This window comes from Colius striatus, chromosome 22 (assembly GCF_028858725.1).
Source record: "Colius striatus isolate bColStr4 chromosome 22, bColStr4.1.hap1, whole genome shotgun sequence".
Taxonomy (NCBI): Eukaryota; Metazoa; Chordata; class Aves; order Coliiformes; family Coliidae; genus Colius; species Colius striatus.
The window spans coordinates 9,025,220-9,041,996 of record NC_084780.1 but is presented as its reverse complement, the minus strand read 5'-3'; the positions used below and the strand labels follow the sequence as shown (position 1 = coordinate 9,041,996).

The window sequence follows — 16,777 nt, the reverse complement described above, 5'->3', positions numbered from 1 at the left end:
TCAGCTTGACTTCGTCTCATATCTGAAATGTACAGGATTTCTTAGTATTTTGTTGATTCAATCTGTCACTCCTTAGGAATAACAAAGCCTTACTTTTTAAGGATTGGGGTTATTTTGAGCAGGTGTAACTTCTTTGCAAGAAAGTAGGCTGTTCCTTTGTAATTTCTGGCACAGATTACTCAAGTTATTCATCTCCACAGGTGCATCCATCCACAGATAAGTCCATGGACGAGACAACCTTACTTTCAAGGACATACAGTTTCTGACAACTGTGTGAGTTGGGGAAAGACAGAGAGTTCACATATTTATACTGCAAAAAAAAAAATCTTACTTGAAGATGTAGATAGACAACTGCATTGTGTGTTTCACAATATACTGTATGAAATGCCTTCTTCAAGTTGAGTTTCCGGATGCCTTTTTCCCATATATCTTCCCAAGCTTTAAAGGAAAAAAGCAGCAGCTACGCAAATTGAGCATCACTCTCTCTGGCTTTAGGAGGATGTCGTAAACAACATTTGCCAGCTTTGCGGGTAGATAAAGGCATTTTCCATGTATGGTGCTATAGAGTTGAATTTCTAGTACAAGCCCTCCCACACATTTTGGGTCTGCTGAAGTGACATATCTGGCACCTGCAAAAAAATCTCAACTGTCCCACAGCACTGAACGTAATGCTATTACTTTAATAGCTCTTTATCTACCTGTTTACAGAATGAAATTTTTGTCTGGTTTTCCATCAGCATTGTATCCTTTTTTCTTCTGTTTTGGTCTGCAGTTTTGTGTGACCAATGATAATTAATCTTTGACTTCAAAAAATGCTATGTTGAGCCCCAAAGAGTGGTAGGCAAGTGTTTGCTTTTGGAGATTTGAACATGTCAGGCAAGAAATGGTCTTATCATAAGTCATTGACACCGTTTTCAAAAAGAGAGAACTGAAACCTCTTGAGGAAAGAATTTTCTATCCATTCTATTCTGAGAACATTGTGAAATCAAGGAAAGTACAAACTAATATTGAACTGAAAATTTAGATAGTTTGTATGCTGCAACAAGAATAAGCAATTAAGGTGAACAGTATAGCAATTGGGAGAATGTATTCATTGGGCAGCCTTATGCTAACAGCCCTTCAGTTGTCTTGGCGGACAGTTTTTGAACTGAACTGCAAGAATAAATATTGCACAGAGATACGATGGGGTTAAAGCATAACATTGTTTAGGGTGATCTACAGTGATAGGGATTTGCTTTGAAACTCTCCTCTTGCACTATGGTCATCAAAAATTCTCCTGACAAAATGTAGAGAAGTAGTTTCTCCTACAACTTCGTTTTTAAATGTGGGGCTTTCTGTAAGAAGGCTGCTGCCTGCTTCTGCTTCCAGTGGCTGCTGTTGGTCGTGGCTGTAGGGGAAGCAGCTGCTGACTTCTTCCTCTGTAGACTCTTGAATTTCAGGAAGGTAATTTGCATTGCTGAGCATGTTGCTGATGCAAGCTTCAAATGTGAGTCTGTTCATTTTGATCCAGTCTTTCTATGCATTGTCTATGAGGATGCACAGGGGTGCTGCTGAGTGTCACAGTGGCTAAAAAAGAAGTTTTTTCAAGTTGGGCTGAGGTGGAAAGGTGACTGTCATCAAATGGATTGGATTGGCTTCCTTCCCGTATAATGGTTTCTTAGCTATACTTCAGGAGATTAAAAGCTGGACATCCTGTTCTTGAGAAGGTTTTGCACTTCTGGCATGCAGTGTAGGTTACTCATAAGTAGGAATGCTGTGGCGATTGATGCCTTATGCTTATCTCATTAGTGTAATGGTATTCTCAGTCCAAGACAGAGTTGAACTTCTAGCCATAGTGTGGGATGGCCAAGTGTAACATCAGCAGCTGTGCTGAAAACAATGCTGTTAAATGCAGTGGATTTTCTTACAGCATTTTTCAGTCTGTCCTGGCTGCAGATGAAGGAGGAGGGACAAGGGAGAATGAAGATTAGGGGCAGGAGTCTGCATTGCTGCACTCCGTAAATACGGGACAGTAAGGGATGGGCGTTCGTCCTGCAGTGAAATGGGCTGTTGTGGTGCTGGTACATACAGTACTTCTGATTTGTTTTTTTCCTTCCTTTGCAATGATATTGCAGTACCACTGATTCCCCTTCACTGTGCTTCCTAGTGTCTTTTTTCCTTTTGAGATCATGCTGGACATTCATAGCAAACACATGCTTTCATTTATCCTTTTTCTCTTTTTGTTTTCTTCTACACACTGTCCTTTTGCATTCCCCTAAGCTCAACCCTGACTTCCTCCTAAAAGTAGCTTGCCAACAAACCAATGGACTTTATCAAGCATCATGTTCATCTTGTTCTTAATGAAATACTTAAGAACAAGATGGAGTATCTACTTTCACAAGCTTTATTTTTTTGAGTTGCAGTAGTGTGTGTAATTTAGGACTGGAAAGTTTGCTATCTGGCTACTCACTCTTGCTGAAGAGCATCTGTACTTGCTTATTTGCTGTGTAATCTGTTTTCTTCAGGCAAATAAGCTGATTACATCTGTTTTTTTAACCATAATTTTATTCTTGTTTAATTACAGCATCTTCTGCAGATGTTGGAGTGTCATAAGAATGAATGTGGAAACAAATGCAAAGTTGTCATGGCTTGCTCCAAATTTGAGACAGTAATTGAGCTGGTGGGGAGTAGTGGAAAGGCCTGTCCTTACCTGCGTGTCCTTTGGCAAATGACATATGGACTCATTAATGGGAAAGGCAAATGTGAAATGAACTCTTAAGTCAGTGGTTTGTTTGTATTGATGCATCTTTTTTGGCAGATAAAGGATGAAAACTACCCTGGAAAATCAAGTCTAAGATTTGGGGTTTTACTTAGTAGCTGCAGCTATTGCTGACTGCTGTTGGGAAGACTGAGGTAGAGTTGGGCAAAAAATACCTAAGATCTGGATATTCCTTCCTTCTGGTTGGTAAGAAGGGAGAGAAGTAGAACATGGTGGTATAACTTGAAAAAGCAGCTGATGAAGATAGACTGAGTTCAGAGTTGCTTCTGCATGGCAATGACTTAAAGGAGGTGGAGACTAATTCTTTATGGCACATGGTAACTTGAACTTTTAATGTCTCTTGAGACACTGTAGGACCATGGCTCTCTTTAACTCGCAGTGCATTAGCTGCTTGTGGGTTTTGTATCTGAAAATGTTGATATGTAAAAAGGTAAGTCATAAGTGGATATCAAAAGAATACACATTTCCTACCCTCTGTCTACTTTCAAAGATTTTCTGGCCAACTCTAACACTTTTAACAGATCATTTTGTGTAATCCTGTCTGGCAATTTGGCACAAGATTTTGGAGTTTTTTACTGCTCTTGTCTGTGAAGTCACGAATGTTTTGTCCAGATGGTTTTGCTGTGAGTCAGACTATAAGGTAGAGTGTCTTGCTTTGATAAGATTACTCATTCTGTTATCTGTTCTTTTTCTGCTATAAAGCCATTAGTTTTTTCATGTTGATGGGAAATCACCACTGATTCTCTTGAAAACAAAACTAGGACCAGAGCTTCTGAAGCTTTCATTGTGTACTTCCTACTGTAAATATTCTCATGTTCCTGCAAAAGTGTTGGATTTGAATGGGTGATAACAAATCCATCTGTCCTGGCTCTTTGCAGAAATGTCTCTTGATAATAATGGGCTACCACTATGAGAATTTACATGTGTCAGTCACAGCATTGTGGCATTAATGATTTATACACATAATGCGCAATAAAAAGAAAATGAAATGTATTGATAATTCATAATTCAAGATGTCAGTGACTGGATTTTTTAAGTCATCTGAGGTGTTGTCAGCATAGAAATAAAATTTAAGTTAATTTTAATTGAAAGTTACACATGTATCAATGGAGATTTTACTACACCATGCGTTTTCTTGATCCATATTGTTAAGACAGTATTATTCATAGTCCTTTTGTTAAGGATATTTTTAAAAAAAGAAAATGCAACCAACCAAATTCCCCCCCCCAACTAAAATGCTCTACCATCTTTGGCACTTTAGAGACTGAGAAGCGTGGATATTCTGTGGCAGCTTAAATTTCTGGATAAACTGTGGTGTGCTGAAGAATGTTTCCTTTCCCTAATTCTGAGTGGGTTTTTTTTCAAAGGGAGGATGGAGAGTTGCCTTGGAGTAACCTGAACTTGAATTCACACTGAAACTGAGAATGACTGGCCCATAAAATAGTTGGCACTCGCAAGCCTCCTAGCTATTTCTAGTGTTTTTGTGCTGGGCTGGTTGGTTGGTTTATTTGGGCGTGTTGATTTAAGTCACTGGTAAGTTAACCAACATAAACATTCCTTGTAGGGAGGCTGGCGGAAGAGCCAAGGCCTAACTCTTCGCTCCCAGCTTCCATGTTGACTTTGGCTGGCACTATATGGTATTGGTTCAGGGGCTCCTTCTGGCAGCTGGCTAGAGCTTCAAATAGTGAGGGTAAATAAGTCACACCCAGTATCTGAATGTAACAGTGAGTAGGTTATATATGCTTTACTTTCCTCCTATTGAATACCTTCAGATTTTTTGGTGGCATTTTTTAGGGACTGAGTTGTTTTTGTGAAGTTGCATTAAGCAAATGAAAAATGAAGTGAGTTGTTTGTGAGGACTTGGGTAGAGCTCAAGCTGTATGGCAAGAAACATGGTATGACTGGGATCAGTCTGCATGAAAATATTAAAAATAACTAAACTCAGTGTTGTCTTTTGGGGATTCCATTCTAAATTAGAAGATAAAGAGTTATAGTGGAAGAGGACTTCAGCTTTGTAATGTGGTTTTTTAATAGTGATAACTTTTGTTATCAAGGGTCTGAATTTTTCTAGAAAGATAAAATCCTGCAAAGCTTAAACTCTTGAGTGTTTTTTCTCTCATTTTGCCCAGTCTTATAAATGTTCTATAAGAGCAGGATTATTTCCTTCCCTCTGTTCCTGCTTCTGTCTACTTGATAAAAGACGCCTTTTGACTTCCCAGAAGTGGAAGGAAATGACACTGGACAACATTCTGCTTTTCAGTGAGGATGTGCTTGATGTCTGTAGTACAGGATGCTTGATTTCAGGGAATACTCTATTGATTCAGCTATCTAATTGGTATTAGAAGTGCAGATTAGTACTTGGAGTCTAATACTGTGGCTTCAATTGATTCAAAGTCACATTAAAAATAAGTGGTTTCTTTGGTTTTTAATTTGACTTTTAGTCATGTTTCTCTGTGATCATCTTATGAATGTCTGCAGTTTATGTGGTGGGTTACATAGGTATTTCTTTGGAAAAAGCTTTTTCTGGAAAGCAAGTGATTTTCCCTGGAGGGAACTGGCGGGAAGCAGAGAGGAAACAAATTTTTGATGGAGATTTAGATTTTATCTTTATTGCAGGAGTTACCTACTGCATGAACACTAGGTAGAACCTTCACATCGTCCAAACATTCTATGTGGTACAGTTTGCTTCTGTTGAACTTTGACCAATTTTTTGTAAAAGTTGGAGCCATATAAGTGACTTCTAAAGGAAAAAGTGTGTGTGTGTGTATGAGTAAAAAAGAGGACCTAAGTTTTAATATCAGTTTTCTGACAAAGGCACAAGAAAAATTAGCATCTCTATGTTCCTGATCTAGTCTAAGCTGCACCAATTAATGGATGTTGCTGCATCTGACAAAAACTCTGATAAAAAAATGATGATTTGTGTAATTTGAGCTTTGCAGCCTCTGTCAAATATTAATTTCCCCTCTTTACTAGAGGTGTTATGGAGTGAAAATGTAAATTCCTTTAAAAACAGCAGTTCTCCACTTACACAGCTGAATATTTATAACTCTAGAGGAGCTGTGTAGGAAAAACCTGCTTGGGATACCTTTGTATTCCTGATGTAACTCCTTACACATATGAACAAAGACTGAACCGGAAAGCAACAGGGAGACTTTTTTTCTAATAGGCAAGATTTTTTTCTAATATAAATTGTTTTTATGATTTTTAAAATGGGCTTGATTCTGCAGTCTTTCAGATGTGCTATATATGAATTTGAAACAATGCTTCAATTTGATTTCTTATGTAAACAGTTAAGACTGATTTATCATAAACTCTCATGCTAGTTTAAAGAGGTATCACTTTGATTTTTATGTCATGGTTTGAGTGTAATGGCAAGTGTTAGTTATTACAGTGAAGAAAATAAGAGACTGCTCTGGTGGAAACTAGCTCTGTCATCAGTGTCTGCTGTACCGCAGGCAAATAACTCAGAACTTTTTGATCTTGTTGAAGTCATCTGTAAAATGTCTGTAATGATGCTTATTATTCATCTCCCATGGAATGTTTATAGTTAATTAATAGTTCTCAAAACTTCCCAGAAACAAGCTCGACAGTGTACCTGCTGGGACTGACAGGCAGGCAGAGACAACTGGCTTGGGCTGCTGAAATATATTTGACTCATCTTGTTGACTTCTTTTGACAGTCCTCTTGCTTCTCAATGGACTGAGAGCCTTATCCAGTGCTCCAGTGGGGAGGGAAACTGGAACATAAAGAGGAGGGCTGCAGAGATCCTTCATGGTTCACTTATCCAGATCTCCCGGCTGCTGGCCTGCAGCTGGCTTGAGCACTCGCTGTGTTACGCGTGACCGACCAGGTGGGTCCATCCCCACTGCCATGTGGTGATCAGCCAGGAGCACATCCAGCCTTGGATCTCCTGGGGACCTTTGTGTGGAAGAGGTGGGAGGTCTGTGAGAAGTTAGGAGGGTTTCAGATCGGATGTCTGCTTTCAGACTGCAGCAGCTCCGAAGTATGGTTTATCTACATGAGACTAAGGACCAAGGAAAGTATTGGTGGTATTAGGGAAAGGTGTTTGCTTCTGTGGCAGCTTCAGGATGCCTCTGGAATAGTGGTACTGACCTAAGTGTTATATATTTACTGGATTTTAAAATTGAGTCTCATTCTTTTTGTGTTTTTGCATTTTCAGGAAATATTCTGGGTGAATTGGTGTTGATTCTTTAAAATGTCAACAAAACAAGGATGAAAATCATTAACGCATTTAAAAAACAATGCCATATTTATCTGTCTTTCCTTGGCTGTGTAAGACAACTGTGGAAGCTGGTAGTTTGCTACTGGAAGTGATTTTGATATTTACTATGCTATGCTTAAGTAGTGTTTACTTGTCCCTTTTCATTCCTCTTCATTTATTTGCCAATCATGTATGCATGTTAATGTGCTAGCTACCAAAGAGGAGAGGGAGGAGAGAAAATCCTGAGGTGAAACCGAGACACCAGCATTAATCATTCTGTTTGTATCTCTAAATATATGACATAATTCACCAAAGGATTTTCCTTTCATTGATACTATTAAAATATATAACTTGTTAATTGATACTTTTGTTCCAGCAGTTTTATTGATTTGAAAAATACACCTGATGTTACTTTGCATGAAGTACTTGTGTGTAAGAGTGTAAAATATCAGGTCTCACGAATTGGGAAGAAGTAATAATTTTTCACAGTATTGCTCCTGGGTTCTTTCAGCCTGGTATCTTTCAGCACTTCCAAATTTTACTTAATCTTTGGAGCACTCTTTACAGAGAAAGAGAAAACTGAAATGTCAAATTAACTGAATTTTTTTAGTAGAAGCAAAGGCAGCAAGGGATGGGTCTGCGGAGTTTGATCCATCCTGGACTGTTTTCCCAAGGAAGCAGTTAGCGGTTACATCTGTGTGTAGGTGGCACTTTCTCACCTGTAGAAGTTTCTGTGTGTGCATGTGTATGAACATGGTGGTCTTGAGTTGTATAGTGTAGAGAGACTTCATTTCGGGATTCCTGAAGTGAATTGAGGTAGTGAGAACATATGGCAAATGCCAGAAATAATGATGGCCTTACGTAGTTCTGATGAAAAATTCAATTGGGTTTAGTACTCTTCCACCATGAAAATAAACTCCTCACAGTATTTGACACAACACAGATGAAACGCTTGATGAAAAAAATTTTGGAAGGCACAGGAAGCTGTCATTTCACTTTTGTTTGAATCACCCCTGGTAGAGGAAATCTTCGTGCTCAGTTAGAGAGAAGTGAATGTTTCTGTAGCTGCTGGATGCTTTTTAAGCTTGAGTTTTACTAAATGCTCACAAAACTCCCATGTCAGGTGTCATGTGTAGCTTTGTAAATGGAGACACATGCTTAACTATTTGCTGAAGGCATAGGAGTGTTTGGAATGGAAATAAGTTTATTTGTCTGGACAATAGGAAGAGGCAGTGGCACTGTAGGGACCCAACATTGCCTGTGAAGCTGAGTGTAGAAAAGCCTTACAGGGGACTGCAAGAGTTAGGAACAGAAAATTCCTCTTTTATCTTCTAGTGTTGGGTACCTAATGGCATAGATGGAGACCGATTCTTCATCTTCTAGGCAAAGCAGGTAACCAGCCCACTTTGTCTTTTGTTAAATTTTAATTAAACCCAAAGATAATGCTGATACTTCAGCATTTTACGTCCACTTTTGCAGTTTTTTAAATGGGTCTTTTGTACATCCCGTGTAACATGTAAGAGAAATATTAGCACGCTGCAGAGTAATCCTTAATCTCCTGTACCATGGTGATTTCAGGACGTAGTTCTGTTTGCTTGTTTTTCTTCTTTCTTTTTCCTGGCTTTCTTCAAAAAGGTGTGGTTTTCCAAACTGCTTTCTGTGAAACATATTCATGATAACATCAAGAAATGAATGAAGCTGGTCTAGAGCAGAGCAGTGTCTCACAGCCCTCATCTTATGTTGTGAGCCAGTGCAGTCTGTGCTGGCAGGGCTCAGCCGAATCAGCAGCATCTTGACTCTGCTGTTGTCTCCCAGACCTGTTCTACTGTCTCTCTTCCTTATGAATTTCCATTTTAGAATAAATAGACATTTCTGTTGAAGGCAAGTGCCTCTCCCTTTACAGAGGAATTTAACTTCCTTTGTGCATCATGAAACACTGAAGTACAACATTCTTCATTCAAATCTCCTCTTGTTTTGAAAGGAGAGCCATGAGTACCTGTCTGTCCTCCCCCTCTCCCTGCCTCTCTCCACACCCAGGTGGCTTATTGCTTGCAGATGAATTAGTGTGGTTTCTGAAGGAAGTTTCTGTACATTTCCCACAGTTTTTGGTTGGTCTGATTATTTCTCACATTCTGATGCTCTGTGGGGAACCTGGGATTGATCGCTGCTCATGAGCCTTCCCTGGACTTCATATTCTGTTCCTTTATAACTTTTCTTTGGTGGTTAAAATGTTACATAGTGGTGTCAGTAGTGTACTGTCAGGCATAGCAAGTGTTGGAAATTAATGGTCAGGGAGAACAGGAGTGGTCCTGAGGCTGATGGGCAAGCAGGAGTTAACTCCTCTTACCTGGAGGATGAGCACCTTGTACAATATCCAGTGGAAATCCTCACTGCTCTCTTCTCTCCCCAAAAGGGTTCAGAAATTTAGATTTTAGCAGTAGCCAGCCTTAGTTTCATGAGAAATCGTGAGTAATTTGGTTGAAAATGTGTCCAGCATGTGCTTAGCTTTATTCCTTACTGTGTTTATTCCCCATTGTTGCCTTCCTGTAACTGGGAGCACCCATCCAGGCCCCTTGCACTAATAAGCACCCTCTTTTATAATTAACACAGCAAAGCTAGAGGAAAGAGTATCCTTTTTTGTGGGAGAAAGGTTTGAGCAGTCAGTAGGAGAATGATGAAAAATACCTGAGAGTGGGGTGCTTTGTTTTGTTTACACCAAACTGGAAACAGAAAGGGCATTTAAAGCAGGAAAAACCCCCTTACATTGAAAATGTTCACCAAATTTTTGGCCGTCTGTGCAGAGTTAGTTTCATCGCCTTGTATGAGAGGAAGCCATTCAAATAAATATTAAAAAGTTGTTTGGAGAACATATTATTTCCGATTGCATTATTTCAAATGATCCTAAAGCGATTTCTGCCTCCCAGAGTTCATAGGCACTCAAATGGTTCTTACTGGAGGCTACAAAGAGTTTGTCAGCTCTTATTTTCCTTGTACTGAAAATCTGACCTGAGGTGTAAGCGTTAATTGGTTTTGCTTAGACTGGTAGTCCACATGTCAAAATGACTTTTTAATTGTTTATTATATAAATCCATGCTGCAAAATAGTGATAAAATGTAGTTTTACTACTTGCCCAAAATATTTTATCCAGCATTCAAAAAGTGGGAAAGTGTAAACAAAGGTTTGTGTGAGGTTTTTTTTGGCTTGATGTCATCTGGTGGAAACCTTTAACTGAGTACAGATAATCCTAAAATAACTGTGAAACTTCCTGTGGGCAAGTGGTTGTAGTACTCCTGCTCTTGTTTTGGGTTTTCACTTATTTGAAATATGTTAATAAGGTTTTATTTGTTTGGAATAAACACCTATAGAAGCTAAATATATGTTATTACAAAGATGAGAACTTTGTCGTGTGCCCAGGAGGAGTTACCCATAACTTAACTATTGGAATTAGGGCAGTGAATCCTAGCACAAGGTAACTTGATCTGGATTCAGTTTTTAAAACATCCTCTCTAAAAAGTCAACAACGTGGACTGTGTTTTGATAATACTAAAGGAATCTTTCATGGCTATTTCATTAGACAAAAAAAATCTAAATATTTAATTTGAATTCTGTGTGGATTAAATGCCTTGGCAACTTTGTCAACATGTTCAGTTGCATCATTTTGAGCATTTGCTTAAAAGCTTTACAGATCTGAAGGCTTGCATGATTTGCAGTCATGAATTGCAAATGAGTGGTTTTTTTGCATGGGTATGGAAAAGCAACGCATGGGCTTGCTGTGTTCCATGGGATTCTGTTTGAAGGGTGTGTAAAGTTAAAAAATTTTAAAGCCACCAGTTGTGATGGAGGCATTACACAAGTGTCATAAAGGCAGAAAACATAGACTGCCTCGCTCCTTTAAGTGACACTTTGTTGTGCCTAGAAAAGCTGTTAGACCCAAGTAATTAGTGATGCAAATACATTATGATGTAGGTATGAAAATAAAAGATGAGTCGTCCTCAGTACTTCAATAAGACTAGCCTTACTTTTTGCTACTAAGCATGTCTCGCCTTGACTTCTTTCAGCAATGCAAAACTTTATGCACTCATCTTAAAGCTCAAAACAGTTTTATCAATCTGGATTTGAAAGAATTTCAACTACTAACACCTACAATTCTCTTTATGTAGTTGTAGCTATGAAGGGGTTTTTGTCAATGTGTGTTACCCAATGCTAATATTTCTCAAATGGGGAAGGAATATCCTGTTTTTTAAAGGAAATGTTACCTTTTGCAGCACCTGTAGATTATGAACCTGAACCTGAATCTGCCTCCTGGCTCTGGTCTTAAACAAAAGATTTTATTTCCTCCTCATATATCATTTTCACTTCAAAGCCTAGTTTTTAGATCACCAGTGAGATTTTCAAGGCTGTTACGATCAACAGCTTTCAGCTAGCAATGCAGTTTGTGAAATTCTTGCTTTTACTGTTTAAAGGCTTTTCTAAGTCATTAAACCTTCCAACCATAGTGAGAGTTGCTGGGCTGTTGTTCTCTGTCTCTTGTCACAGCCTGATTTGTAATCGCGTACCAAAAAATATATTGAAGCTCTTTTTACTAAACTACTAAGTCTTTTGCTTTTGGAGTACAGCCTTTCTTATGATGGTAGGGGAAATGTGAAGAATTCTTAGCAATTAGTTATGTGCTGGGAATATGTAAAAATATGTAATCCAAAGCATTTTGCAAAACTATTTATGTATTTTAATGATTTTAACTTTTACTCAAAACTGTAGCATTGGTTCGTGTTAACTTCTTGAAACTGAACGGAATGTTAACTTCAAACTAAATTGTGACCTTCACCTAAACTGGACAGGCTTTGCAAAGGTGGATGCCAGCAGCACTGCTGTCTTACTCTGTTCAGCACCCAAGTGTGTGTCAGCTTTCAGGAGATGGGGGTTTAAGAAACTCATCACAGACAAGGCATAGCATCTAAAATTACTGCTGCAGTCTTCTGTGCACAGTGGAGGTTTTGTTCATCTTGGACTGCTTTGTCTCTCATATGCTGTTGAGTAGCCAGAAAGATGAGATAGTGTTACACCTGTGCATGCAATTTAATGCTTGATGACTTCCAATGCTTCTGTGTAATTGCTTCTTGTGCACAGGGCAGGGGTCCTGCACAAAAGTCGTAAGTCAGGGGAAGCTGAGCTACGCGTGAAGGTCTTGTACCTGCTGACTTCCACCTTTCTTTTTGTTGTTTCATTCATCTTTGTGTTGATGTGCCTTACGCTTGTATAGAGCTTATATGGCACTAACATGGGAGGAGGAGCACTCCTCACAAAGCAGCCGTAGGGGACCACCAGGTCAAGGCAATAGTGTGGATGGTTTTGGCATCCAGCTCCGCCAGTTGGAGCGGATTTGTGTGGGTGAGAGGATTGCTATGTAATCTGGGTGGGAACTAGGGGTTGGTGGTTCTGTGTTGTTGTCATCCCACTCCTTTCCCAAGCTTGTCATCTTTTTTATACAGTGTGGCATTTGGGATAGGGGTGGGAACATCTTGAGAAAGCGACAGTGCAAATACATGGAGATGAAGCTAGGTACTGAGAAGCAGCTTTGGCTGCTTGTGCCTTCTCCTGGTACTCTGTGCTGTGCAGACTGTGATTCACCATACTGCCATCCGGTTAGAGCAGTTAAAGCTTATCACTGGAAAGAGTTGAAGCCCTGCTGGGAGCAGGCACATTGCTCACAGTGACTTGGGCAATGAGGTCTCTGGGCCCAAGTTCCTCCTTTTAGCTGTGTACATGACCTACCGGAGAATGAACAAGTTGGTACAGCAATTTCTTTGTTTCCATACTTCCAACTTTAGTTTATAGGATGCTTAAGCCTAGAAAAAAAATTAATTTTGGTAAATTCTTTCTCAGAAGTGGGAACGTTGCATGCTGTAGAAGAGCAGAGAGTAGCTTCAGTCAGAGTGTATAGATCTGCCTACTCTGAATGTAATTGTGGTATAATAGTGCACATTCTTTCCAGGGGCTTTGTTGTTTGGTGTAGTTTGAGAAGCTCACACTGTTTAGTAGAGGTCTGTGATTGCACCACATTTCTTATCATCTGCTCAAGTGTAAAAAAAAAAAAAAGTGTCAGTTTTTCAAAATAAGGATAACCTACTGTTAACTTTGTTTGCTGGATCTTTCCCAAGATTGGAGGGTAGGAGTGTTTTGGGACATGGGATTTCTCATGTAACTTGCCACCTAGACCCTCATCTAGTCTAAACCAGTATTTTTCAAGCAGGTATAATCAATTCATGAATTTCATCCAGATTTTTTGAAAGGTATGACAAGGCATGGTGGGAGCTTGAAATATAGTGTGCCTCTTCACTTGCCTATGATGGAAACTACTGGTGATGACCTTTCCATTAATGTATTAGAGACACCATTGCTTAAATATCAGCAGTTTATTCAGGGGCAATTACATTCAAGATAATGCAGTATCATTTGTACCTATCAATACTTTATATGCTTCAAAGTTCAAAAAGGAAAAAAGTTAAATAGATTGTAAGTGTTCAGAATGACAAATGTAACTAAAATATAGAAGGCACAAGATCCTTCCTTATCCTTTGAATTCATTAAAAAACTAGGCATGCCTGCCGAGTGCTACAGGGAATGTAGAAAAGGTATTTGCAGAAAGGATAAAAACAAAATTAGGCAACTGCCTAGCATTAGATAATCCTCTCTTCCTCTGTGACCCAGGTGATTTATGATGTAGTGATGGAAGCGAGTAAATGGATTGTTTTACACAGATGGAAAACTTTTCTGTTGCTGCTAGGGATGTTTTAATTATGCAGTTGGCAGCCACGTGAGCTTGAAATAAATTAGAAAGGATTCTGCAAAACAAGGCAAGGCTTAGCATGAGAAGAATACCTGTCGGTTAATCCTGACTCTACTGTGGGCACCTTGACCTTGAATTAAAGGTGCTTATTCAGCTTCAGGCACTTTTGAAGCATTGGCAGCAGGAGCACAGTCTTCAGGGAGATTTTTCCTTGTCCCGAGTGATCGCAGTGGGTGAGGTGGTGAAGATCTACAGGTTTTAGAAAAGGAAAGGAGGTGGAAGGCTTTTTGGTGTTTAAAGTGGCTGTTAACCTAATACCCTGTGAAAGATGTGAAAGCAGTGAATTCAAAATTGAAGTGCTTGTTGGAACTGCAGACGTAAAAAGGTCCCACGTAACAGGGTGACCTGCGGATTAGAGCCATCGCAGCCTCTGACTGCTGTGTTGCGTTGTCAGAGTAAGACTGGAAAAAAATCTTTTGCTTGTATAAGCAATGGGAAAACAAGCAGATACTTCATACTCCAGAAAGCCCAGTAAGCCTCAGGAAATTCCTGCATTCTTGATTTCATTTTGTGGCCAAGTACTGTGTGGTGTGTTTTTGAAAGATGAGCAAGGTTGCCCTTCTCCAGCCCAGTGCCACAGACTCAATAAGCTGGAGCTAAATAACTTATTGTTCCCCTGCAGGCAGCTTCATCAGCTGTCAGTACTCTCCTCAAAAAACAGAGAGGTTATTTATAATGAAAAAATGCTGATACCACATTTCTTACTAAAAGAAAAAGTTACTAGTTCTTGCTGCTGTTCAGCGGGAGAACTGTGTGTGAAGTATCTCACCTTGAGAACCAAGAGATTGAGCCTTACGGTAATTTTATAATTAAAATATATGTGCTCTGCTGTTCTTCTAGTCTTTGAGAACTACTAGGCTTTTGGAAGTGGGCCTTTGTGTTTCTACATTTTCTCCTGGAGCTAGTTTCTCAGGCGAGAACATGACTGATGGACAACATAAAAGTTTGACAAGCTGTTGCACTCATAAAAGATCCATCAGATGTAGCACAGAGCAGGGTAGGTGGACACACCATTCCCTGTTTGAGCCATATCTGGTATTTTCCACTACCCTAGTCGTGCTGCCCACTGTTCATCCATGCTGACTAGCTGAATTGCCTGAAAAATATCACTCTGCAGATGATCAAGTCCTAAATACACTAATAGATACATCATATCCACGGAAGATGTTTGCTGCATTTGAATTCTGTGCCTCTTTCTTAATCTGCTTAGCAGAAAATGCCAGATCTGCTTAAGCATTTTCTCTGTGCAATACCTTCACATGGGTGTAGGACCTAAGCCATAGCTTATTAAAATTAGAGTTGTTGCCTAGTGAGTTATGAAAAGGTCATAGAGTTGTTTCTATGTTGAGACCATCCCTTTTGTTGAGGAAAGGGTGGAGGAGGAGATGTAAAGGGAGGAAGAGCTTTCTCATTCTTATTCCCTTAAAGGATGTTCTTTCTTCAAAGTCAGAGCTGCAGTTAAGTATTCTGTTAAGGACTGATTAGACCGATTCATTGCAGCAGGGTAGCACTATGTTACTGTGCATTTTGGTGCTGTTGTCTAGCTGCCTCACCTTTCTTTATGGAAGTCTTAGTGACAAAGCTTCAGGTATAAGTTTGCATTGCATGTAACTAAACCCATCACTTATGCAGAGTGTGGCAAATCCAGTAAGTAGTTTTGTAATTGAGGCCCAAGCTGAATAGGTATGTGTATGCCTCTGCTATGTTTTCATGCCCTGTTTGACTGTGAGGATATCATTTCACTATTCTCAAAGGCAGAATCAGTAAGATAAGAAGAACACTCCCTGGGATTGAAGGGCTAATGTGAGAAATTTTCATGTTTGTGGATTGCTTGAAAACTGTTTGTAAAATACATTGTGTTAATACAAATATATATCTTCAGTAGTAACTATGCGTAGTAATGAAATTAACACCTACCCTGTGTGCTTTATGAGACCTTTACATATCTGTGTGTTACTTGCAGATATTTTACAAAGAAAAATAGTCTTCCTAGAGGCAATTCTCTAATGAGAAGTACTGTCATGTTGGCTCTCCAAAGGGGTACCTCTATCTGTTTTGATGGCTTGATTTATAATGAGATCTGCACAGCTGTAGCCTCAGTCACTAACTGAATAATCTGAAATTGGTGCCTTCGGGGAGTGCCCCAGTATGTGCAACGTCTTGTTTCTGCATCAGGAGTAGTCTGCAGAGGAATTTGATAGAAATTCCCTGAAGTGGTTTTCTGAGCTGACGTGGGCTATTGAAGCATTCAGTCCTTTTTCCAGACTCAGATTCAGTACGTTTTTCAGCAGTGACCACTTCTTGGTGCCAGAAATGCACTTGACGCTTGTAATTGATGCACTCTTCAGCAGTAAAACTTTCCTGTCTGACTTTCATGTGACCAGTGCATCCAAGGTGCAATCGCTGTCATTTTCTGTCTGCAAATATAGTTAATGACAACAGAGCTTTGATGACATACTGCTGATGAGGGAACGTATTTTTAACTCTTACTTTGCTGGAGAATTTTTATGTTGTTTTCTCTAATGAGATTTTGTTTAATCTTTAGTGCTTTTATTTGTTACAGAGATCCGTGCCCAATTGGTAGAGCAGCTGAAGTGCCTTGACCAACAGTGCGAGCTTCGGGTCCAGTTGCTGCAGGACTTGCAGGATTTCTTCCGCAAGAAGGCAGAGATTGAGATGGATTACTCAAGGAATTTGGAGAAGTTGGCTGAGAGATTCCTGGCTAAAACTAGGAGCACCAAAGACCAGCAATTCAAGTAGAGTATTTGACTTCTGTTTTTGCACTTTTTTTCCCTGTAGATGAGGCTGCAAGGGTAGGAAAGCAGAAAGAGAGCTGACACGATGAATGTGGGTACCAGCACTGTTGTGAATGTCAGATTAAAACATTTCCCAAGTTTGTGTTAAACACAGAGCCCATTTCATGCTTCTACATAGCCTGATAGCCAGCTTA

The 16,777-nt window shown here is 39.5% G+C and overlaps 1 protein-coding gene across 5 annotated transcripts in view; it reads left to right on the top strand.

Moving 5' to 3' along the window:
• Window positions 1–16,777, top strand: part of SRGAP2 (SLIT-ROBO Rho GTPase activating protein 2) — a 96,033-nt gene that overhangs the window by 17,658 nt on the left and 61,598 nt on the right. For all 5 annotated transcript variants that reach the window (XM_062013365.1, XM_062013364.1, XM_062013368.1 and 2 more), the window contains exon 3: window positions 16,391–16,583. In XM_062013365.1, the coding sequence (XP_061869349.1) occupies window positions 16,391–16,583 (193 nt within the window). The remainder of the gene's footprint in view (window positions 1–16,390; window positions 16,584–16,777) is intronic.